The 9,918-nt window shown below is 52.7% G+C and overlaps 1 protein-coding gene across 17 annotated transcripts in view; it reads left to right on the top strand.

The window, feature by feature from the left end:
- The window catches only part of SCRIB (scribble planar cell polarity protein), a 112,015-nt gene extending 104,266 nt beyond the window's left edge, over nt 1-7,749 (top strand). For all 17 annotated transcript variants that reach the window (XM_088180945.1, XM_088180992.1, XM_088180939.1 and 14 more), the window contains 2 exons: nt 361-412; nt 5,579-7,749. In XM_088180945.1, coding sequence (XP_088037071.1) covers nt 361-412; nt 5,579-5,739 — 213 coding nt within the window. In that variant the 3' untranslated portion in view covers nt 5,740-7,749. The remainder of the gene's footprint in view (nt 1-360; nt 413-5,578) is intronic.
- Nucleotides 7,750-9,918: the final 2,169 nt, after the last annotated feature.

Genomic DNA, 9,918 nt, shown 5'->3' on the forward strand with positions numbered 1-9,918 from the left:
CAGGGCCTCAGCACTCATAGGGAAGGATTTCTCTCTCATATCCAACATAAATCTCCCCTCTTTCAGCTTGAAGCCTTTTTCTTTACTTTTCACACTTTCTGCCTTTTGTGTTACTGCCTCTCCTCCTTCACACAGGCCAGGCTTGACTCAGGCACGAGGGATTCTCTGTGCCCGTGTCCCCACTGTGGCAGTGCCAGTGAATTCTGTGAATTCTGTGAATTCTGTGAATTCTGTGCCTGTGGGGGCAGCAGGTTCTCTGCAGGGTGTGGGGAGGTGGAGGTGGGGGATTACTGGGCACAGGGGTTACAGGTGTTACAGATGTTACAGGTGTGGATGATCACATCTGCTCTTCTCTTCCAGTCCCCTGATGCAGCTGATGACCTCAGATACGTCGATGACAGGAATAGCTCAGGTAAGCCCAAAGGAGTCCTGGCTGTGCTTCTGGCTCCCTGCTGTGGTTCTAGAGGGTTCCCTTTGGCTTCTGGAACCACCCTGGGGACTTCACCTTCTGTTGCTTGAAGCAATGTCGTGTTTTGTCTGTTCTAGAGTGAAAACTCCGCAGTCACCACGTTCATTTTGGGTAGGATATTTGCATTGTGCTTCAATGATGACTAATTTTTCCAGTGTGGTGTGTTACAAGCATGCCTTGTTTTCTCCAGTTTTGTGTTCTGGAGTGCAGGCAGGGAAGGTCCTGGCCTCTGTCACCTGCTGCGGGTGCATGATGTCCCACATCCAGGGGCTGTCCTGTGCCCCTTTTGCTGGAACAGGGAATGGTGCAGTGAATCCATCCTGGGGCAGCCTTGGAGCAGTTGGTGCTCCAGTGCCTGGATGGCTCCGAGTTTCGTGGATCTGTGGGCATGGCCATCTCAATCAGCAGGAGTTAAAGGAGTTAAAGGCGTTAACCTGGATCTCCAGGCTGTCACCTGGGCTGTGTCTGCCTGTCCCCAGCTGTGACACACAGCTGACACTCACCCAGTTGGTTCCAGTGGCTGTAGCAGCACCACGGAGCTGGGCAAAGCTCCTGCAGGAGCACTCCTGCCTCTAATGGTGCTGGTTTGCTTCTACCCATTTTGCATGTTTCACCCCTTTATTTGAAAAAAAAACCGACCAGTTCCTTTTACCCTGACAAATTCCTCTGAGTACATCCCAGACAGCCAACCCGTTTCCAGACAGAGGTTCTGCTGTAGGACTCAACAAAAACTTACTTTCCTGAGAGTAGTATCTGTTCTTCATCCCTCAGAGTCATCCTCTAAGCTCCGGGTTACTCTCTTGAGGTTGTTTGTTCAGTCAGTGCAGGGAACTGAGAGGTCAGGGAAGGTCTGGGAAACACCAGCTGCTGCTTAGGGCATTCAGACCTCCCTGTTGCCTGTCAGTGAGTGCTCTGTTGGGCCCTCAAATGGGATGAAAGATAGAAAGAAAAGAGTGTGGTGCTCATTGAGAGACCCAACCCTTGGTCCTTAAGTAATGTTTAATCACCTGTGATGTGTGTGAGGCACAAAAAAAAAGAAGCAGATTTTCCCACATCATCTGGAGAGGATGGCAGGTGAGGATGGGACCAAGCTCTCATGGCTTTTTTAGAGCCTCCCATCCCATCCCATCCCATCCCATCCCATCCCATCCCATCCCATCCCATCCCATCCCATCCCACTCACCCAGGCAGTGCAGCATTCCAGCCAACACAGTCAGAATTGTCCTGGATCATGGAATTATGGCTTTTTGACTTACAGCAATTCTTAAATTCTGTGCCAGCAAACCATTATATCAGGAACTCTGAGAAGATCCAACTGCAGGAAAGTGTTGGCATCTCAGTCCTCCCAGCACACCTTTGTCCTCTTGTCCATGCAGAAACAGTTCCTTCAATTCTCTGGTCTGACTTCATGGTCATCATCTCTTAAATGTATTTTAAAAACCTTTATTCCAAGGTTTCCATGAGGCTGTGGAGTTACTGAACTGCAGAGCAGCATTTTTGGGGTGGAGCAAAGTAGTGTGCCCATGTTATGGAGTAACTTTTCCAGATCACCTGGAGACTTTTGCTTCCCAGTCCTGGACCCCTCAGGTTCCAGAACTTCCCCTGCTGACTGTGTGTTGCTGCTGTTACTGGAAACCTGCTTTTGGGATGTGAGAAGCTGCTTTTGTCGTGGTGCTCTTTGCCCACCTGGGCTGTCTGGTGTTGGCAGCAGCTTCCATAGGAATGGAGCCTCCTCATCCTGCTCCTGGCTGTGAAACGTTGACTGGCTCTGTGCCTGAGCCTGGTCCCTGTGACAAAAAGCCTCTTTATTGTTCTGACTTCACCTTAAATACCTTTCTTCATGTTCCTGGGTAAGCACCTGTGATTGGTTCAGAGTTCAGGCTGCTCAGCTCTCTGACCAATAGCTCCTGCAGCTTGGGCTGGGACTCATTGGATCAAATCCTTGTCTGTCTCCAGTTCTGTGCTATCTCTGTTCTCTGGGGGCCTGTCTACCAGGCCAGGCCGCTTCTCTTATCAGTGGCCAAATTCACTGCCCAGTACAAGCCAGCTCGCACTGTGGCACTGTTGGATAATGAACTTTGCAGCTTACACCAAACATGGTCTCTCTGCCCTCTTGTGGCTTTGATTTATCCCTGTCCAGCCCTCTTAGCCACACCATTACTCCAAAGACCTGCATCCATCTTTCCTTCCCCAGACTTGATTTCACAGGTTCTTTCCCACCAAAAGGCCAACATCTCACAAAACTGGAATCTCTGGATTCATACCAGTGGCAATGGCTGTGCTTTCCTCCAGTATTTTCTGATTTCTCTCAGGATGGGAAACCTAAGCGAGGCCTGTACTGGTTTAGGATACACCAGGATCCTGTTTGGCTGGAAGTTGGTTCTTAGGGCAAGACCATAAGAAACAGGAAAATGAGCTTGTATAGATGAATATTCTCAATTTTCTGGGCTCACCTATTGTGTAAGCATGTCTTGAACCAAGTGTTGTGTCTGCATCAGGAATGGAATGAGCCTCTGTAAAACTGTCCAGATTTTTTAAATCTTCCATGGAGTGTTGTGATATCAAGTTCCACAGTGAGGCATTTTATTTACTTTAATTGTTTCTTGATGAGTCCCTTGTGCCTTCTGGGATGCAGTGAGTGGCTGTGTCTCACTTGCTGTGTCTGTGTCAGTCACATCAGCCAATGGAGCAGCAGTTCTCTTCTTGCCAGGCTGGCAAATCCTGGTTCCTCTTTGTGGGAATAATTCCCACTCTCATCTGGACCTTTTTTATTTCATCAGTGTCTAAGGTAGAGGAGGGGACATTCTGAATTGTGTTCTCCCATCTTTTCCCATACCTAAACCTCTAAGTGAAGTGGCATTGCTTGGAAATTGTCAGTACATACAGAAATCTCTGCCAGTGCCTACAAAACCATTCCAGGATGGTGCATTTCTTGAATGCAATCAGGATTATATTCCTTTTTTTGAGCTTAAACATCATCCAGTAGTGTAAAAATGAACTTACTGAGTCAGCACAAAGTTCTGGCCGATCTGGGGTGTGATGGGAGCCACTGGGAGTGCCAGAAAAGGACACAAAAGAAGAAATGCACAAAGTAGTTCCTTGCAGAATTGCTCCAGGCTGCAGCCATCAGTGGGTTTGCAGTTTCTAAGACAGAGGCTTTGATTTTAGAGTTCTTTCTTTCTTGAATCTATTCACATCTGCAGTAAATTGCCCCTTCCATGTCATTTTACCCCTCAGCTGTATGGATCATGATGCACTTTGTTATCATTGAGCTTCATTTGACTCCCTGATACAGCTTGGTGGCATCAGTAGTCTCTCCTGACACAGCCTTCATCACTCCTCCTCAGCTGCAAAATCCTGACCCAGGTACAAGTCCTGGCTGCTGGGTCCTGTGGCAGCACCTTCCTGCCCTTTTCCTGTGCTGTAACCACTTATTTGCCCACCAAGTTTGTTTTCAGTAGATCTCTTGGCAGGGTACAATCCAAATGTTTTTAAAGCTTAGTGTGCTGCGTGGGGATCACTAAACCTGCATGTTTGGGGGCTCCTCTGTCCTAGGAGGGTCTGAAAGGACTGACTTCCCTCTGAGCCATGGGATTTCCTCCCCCACCCACCCAGGCTGGAATTCTATCTCCATTTGTTGCTTTTTTACCTGTGTGCCTTACCTGAGGATCAGTCACCTGCTTCCAAACCCCAGCGTTCTTCGAAGGGCTTGCACAGGCTGGGAGGGCTGGGGGTGTTCAGCCTGCAGAAGAGAAGGCTCTGGGGAGCCTAAAGGGGCTCCAAGAGAGCTGGAGAGAGACTTTTGGCATGGGCCTGGAGTGACAGGACAAGGGGGAATGGCTTCCCACTGCCAGAGAGCTGCGTGTGGAGCAGGGGGTGGGACACAGGGCAGAGCTCAGCAGACTGAGCCTTTCAGCTGGCAGATCTTCATGGATCTCTCTATTTGAGCTTCTCTGCTGCATCCAAAGGCTTTAGAGAGATTTCCCAGGAGCCCATTTGCACTTGAAGCTCATGGATTGCCTGTGCCTTCCTGGGTTGTCCTTCCAGCACATACCGGCGTGGTTGAATTCACCCCGAGGAGCAAGGCTTGTGAATGTGAGGCTGCTCCCACGTGTCTGTGGAGATCGCATCCCCTCAGTCTTCCTGGTCAGGAATGTCACCTGTCCCTGCAGTCCTGACCTGTGAGCTCTCTTCAGCTCCTCAGGCCTCTCAGGTGCAGCTCCCTGCATCCAGTTGGGCACTGGCACAGAGGGTGACCCTCACCTCATTGCCCCTGTCCTTCCCTCAGGGTCTGGATCCTCCCATTCCAGGGAGCTGTCCCACTGTGCCTCTGTGGTGCCTGTAAGTTTAAAGCCCTCCTGACCAGCTGGGCCAGTCTGTGACCAAAGATCCTCCTCCCTCTCCCTGACAGAGGGACCCCTCAGCCCCCTGCAGACCCGGCTCAGGGTGGATCCATGGTCTGGAGAGCAGAAGCATTTCAGGACACTTGGTTTTTCATATAGTTTGGCACTTCCAAACATGTTCAATGAATGATGGGTGTTACAGGCAGGTGTCTTCTCACACGTGGCACTTCGTTCCCAGGACCACAGTGGTCACTCCATGAGCTACAGGTCACCAGGAAGTTCTGGGCATGGGTTTACTGGGAGTGACTGAGCCCAGTGCTGTCCCAAATCCAGCACCTGGGAATACCCTGGAACACTCCCTGAAAGTGTTCAAGGCCACGTTGGACAGGGCTTGGAACAACCTGATGGAGTGGAAGGTGACCCTGTGTGGAATGAGATGAGCTTTGAGGTTCTTTCCTACACAAACCCGTCTGTCATCCTGTGACAGCCTTAACGTGTGCATTAACTGTGGCAGCTGTGTGCTGCCAGAATCACAGAATGGTTTGGCAAGGAAGGGACTTTCCAGATCACCCAGTCCCAGCCCCTGCCCTGAGCAGGGACATCCTTCCCTTAGGGTTGCTGCCAGCCACAGCTCTGTGCTGTGCTAGGGCTCTGTGCTAGGTGAGCTTAGGGCCTCAGCACCTTCACAGGGGAGGATTTCTCCTCAGTATCTTACCCAGCTTAACCCGGTGCTTTGTGTTCAGATGTAAACGTTTTGTCGTTGCAGTTCCCCGGGAGCAGGATGGGCAGCCAGAGGACGAGGACACACTGGGAACACGGGATCCATCAGCAGCAGCTCCCTCAGCCCTGGAGGACATGGCCCTGTACAGCAGCAAGAGGAAGCTCCGGCACAGCCGGCGCAGTCTGGAGACCGCTGTCCCCACATAGGTGACACCTGGGCAATGGACTGGCCTGGCACAGCCCTTCCGAGCCTCCTGTGCTCCAGGGACAGCACCAGGCTGCCCCCCTGCCTGCAGACTGGATGGGACCTGAGCTTCCCGTGAGCTCTGTGGCCAACTGACTCCTCTGAGGCTGTGAACCGCCCTCGTTTCTCACCCAACAGTGCACTGGGGCAATCCCAAAACTGGGACAACACTGGACTGACTGCTGGCAGATGGAGAGGAAGGGTGGCCAGGACAGTGGGCAGCTTGTTAGCCTGTAAATATTGTGTGTGGGGAAGGGTAGGACAGGGAGAATGTAGGCGTGTGAGAGTGTGTTAGGCTCCAGCTGTTACTGCCTCAACTTGGGTTTTGTAGTGGTTAAAAGGAGCTTCTCCTCTGGTGGGAATCAGGAGGAAGGCCCAGCCTGCCTTTACTCCTATTTAATTTCCAGTCTTTTGCCAAAAAGCATCTCCTCCCACCTCCTGCACTGTGTCACCTCACTTCCCTTTGGGAGTGTTTGGGAATGGGAAGCTTGGAGGCAAAAAGAAGGAAAAAAAAAAGAAAACAATCCCACCAGAATTCCAGCAAAGTGCCTCTCTCTGCCACTGGCACTCTGTGCTCCAGGAAAACAGAGCCAGCTCTGCCACCTGCCTCTGTCCTGGTGGGACACTGCTCCTGCCAGGGCTTTGTGCTGTCCTGGGGACAGGTCCCTCCCTGGATGGCCACGTCCCCCTTTGTCACACACGATGTGAGCCACTCCATGAGCACACAAGTGGAGGAGTCTGACTCCTGTAGCACTGGGGCAGGAATGGGATGGAGCCCACAGCCGTAGCAGGGGTGTAGGGGGTGTGTGAGAGCAGTGGGGAGGAGGAAACTCGGGGTAGGACAGGTGGCAGAGGTGGGAGGTGTGACAGCAGGTACCTTAGTGGGTAGAGTTCAGGAACTGGGGGTGGGTAGAATGTGGCATTGCTGGGGTCAGGTTTTACAGGGAGTTACAGGATTTTACACATGGGAGATACTGGTGGGGAGTCCACAGTGTCCTTGGCTGAAGGGTGGAGTGGGATGTCACAGGGTGCCTGGTGTGGGCTGGCAGGGAGCACCAGGAGCACCACAGAGCAGGATGGGGCTGGCCTGTGCCTTGCAATAACTACACAGTTCCACTTTGCCAGCTCATTGGCTTCAGGCCCCTGTCCTGGAGGACAGGGAAAATGCACGTGTGCCCATGCAAGAGGGAAAAAGGAAAATGAGAAATGAGTGGGGGTGTGAGTCCTGGTTTCCACATGTGGAACAAGGGCTGTGAGCAGGTTCTGTATCATGTGAGCTCTGCAGATGTGGAGGTCACAGCTGCTGCTCCCAACTCTGCCATCAGCCTCTGCTGCCACTAGTGAGGGAAAACAACCCTTTTCTTTTTTTTTTTTTCACTGCCTCTAACCGTGAGGAAGGTCCGAGCTCGGCACAGTCCCACTCCCTGTCCATTGGTGCTCTCTGACTCCCCAGTAAAGACCAGGGTTGGACCTTGAGCCTCACAGTGGCTGCGCAGTGACAGGCACATCTGCTTGTACATTTGCTGAAGGAAAGAGCTGGATGCAGTTTTTTGGGTGCAGTTTTTTAGTTGAGCCTCTCCTTTCATGCCAAAATCCAGCAGATCATTTTAACTGACTCTGTATGTTTTGATTTTACAGACTTGTGAAGGGGGAACACTGATAATCTCACACTGCAGCTGCAGCTGCTTCCATCATCAGCAATTTGAGCTTTTCCTTTTTAAATCTAATTTTAGCATTTGCTTTTTAACAACAGCAGTTTTGGAAACAATCCTGGCTGGGTTTTGGTGACTAACTTGTGATTCTTCTCTCCTTTCCCTGTGCGGTACCTGGTGCCAGGCTCTGGATTCTCTCCTTTTCTCTCCCAAGAGACTCCGAGGGAAAATTAGCGCATCAAGACTGTAACTAGTGAAATTTGTACAACCAAAGAAATCTATTTTGTGGTTCAAGGATAATAAAGTTTACTTTACATTTTAGAGCCTTTAGTCACAGTGGTTTGCCCTGTGTGAAGTCTGCAATTCCAGTATCAGCACTTGGGTGACGGTTGTTACTCACCACAACATCCAGCAAAGACGCTCCTGGTGCTCCTGCTTTTGGGAGCAGAGATTAATGCGTGCCCAAATTAGTGCCAGTAACACAGTGGTACCAGCAAGATCTTCAGTGTCTTGGCTTTCCTTACTTGGCTGTGTTTAAAAAAAAAACAAAACACCCCCCCCCCCCCAAAAAAAAACCCACACCCAAAAACCCCAACACTGTTTACATTGTTAAAGTTTTTTAAAATTGATTGGTAAAAACCAACCTCATTTCCTGTAGCTCAATCAGGTTTTCTTGAGTCTTCCACCTGTGTGACAGGTACAACTGGAAAAGGGGCTTGGCTGTGCCTGGTACCTCAGGAACCTGTCCTTGGTGACCATGAGGGTTCAGGAGTCTGAAGTGGAAGCCTCACCCAGGCTCTGTGCAGGGTCCTTTGCTGCGTCCTCTCCTCCTGTCCTCTCCCCACTTAGTTTCCAGGGCCAAGTTGACTACCAGGTTTCTCTCTGAAACCTCTCTCTGTATAATTTGCCCACCACAACTGAACCCTGATTAGGTAATGGGAAGTAGTTACCCTTCAGACAAAAGTAAACGCAGAAACATCATCAATGGAAATTGTTTATTTAGGGATTATTCATGTAGGGTTGGAACTAGATGGTCTTTAAGACTCCTTCCAATCCCAACCATGCTATGATTCTACGATTTTTTTAATATATAGGACAGAAATAACCCAGTTCATTATACAGGGAGAATGCAAAGGTCTCCAAGGCTGCACAGGCAAAGACCAGAGCACAGCTGGCTGGGTTGGAAGGTTTGCAAGAAACACTCCTGCAGCTGACTGCCTTGTGTATCAGCAGCGATTCACAGACAGGCTCTGGGAGATGGAGGGGTAGGAAATGTCCTATCTGGACACAACTCCACGTGTGAACCGCACAGCCTGCTAAATGCAACTCTTCTTGGTTCCACGAGTCAATCCTGTCTGGTATTGGTAGAGAAGGTGAGGATTGGCATTGTTATTCCTTCCCTGCATATTTTCCTCCATATATAACTAACAACAGTCCTGGAATAACTGTAGGATTCTCTTCAAGGACTGTCTGCTGACAGAAAGGAGAGGCTGTCATGGAAGGTACAAACCACAACAAATTTACCTGTTTCTCAGCTCTGAGAAACCTGGCCCTTGGAACACCTAGGATAACCAGAGGCTGGAGAATGTTGGATTCCAGTCCTGGCCATCGGCCTCCAGCTGCTTCTGGAGATAAACAGCTGGAGATGAACCTGTGGCTGTAACTCAGTGCCACTTTTGCTGTTACGTGCAGTTTTTGTTGATTCTGTGCTGACAGTCACCATTAGCGACACACATGGAGCACCAAAAGATCCCAAAGCCGGAGCACTGCAGGACCTCCCGTGCCACAGCTACCACTGCCACCACCACGAAGTTTGTTTTGCCTATCTTTGGGAGCGGGACCCAGAGCGGGCAGGAGCAGCGCGGCCGGACCGGGCCGGGAGCGGGACCCAGAGCGGGCGGGAGCAGCGCGGCCGGGCCGGACCGGGCCGGGAGCGGGACCCAGAGCGGGCAGGAGCAGCGCGGCCTGGCCGGGCCGGGCCGGGAGCGGGACCCAGAGTGGGCGGGAGCAGCGCGGCCGGACCGGGTCGGGAGCGGGACCCAGAGTGGGCGGGAGCAGCGCGGCCTGGCCGGACCGGGTCGGGAGCGGGACCCAGAGTGGGCGGGAGCAGCGCGGCCGGGCCGGACCGGGCCGGGAGCGGGACCCAGAGCGGGCGGGAGCAGCGCGGCCTGGCCGGACCGGGCCGGGAGCGGGACCCAGAGCGGGCGGGAGCAGCGCGGCCGGGCCGGACCGGGCCGGGAGCGGGACCCAGAGCGGGCGGGAGCAGCGCGGCCTGGCCGGGCCGGGCCGGGAGCGGGACCCAGAGTGGGCGGGAGCAGCGCGGCCGGGCCGGGCCGGGAGCCGGACCCAGAATGGGCGGGAGCAGCGCGGCCTGGCCGGGCCGGGCCGGGAGCGGGACCCAGAGCGGGCGGGAGCAGCGCGGCCGGGCCGGACCGGGCCGGGAGCGGGACCCAGAGCGGGCGGGAGCAGCGCGGCCGGACCGGGCCGGAA

Source organism: Sturnus vulgaris, chromosome 1 (assembly GCF_052056855.1).
Source record: "Sturnus vulgaris isolate bStuVul1 chromosome 1, bStuVul1.hap1, whole genome shotgun sequence".
NCBI lineage: Eukaryota > Metazoa > Chordata > Aves > Passeriformes > Sturnidae > Sturnus > Sturnus vulgaris.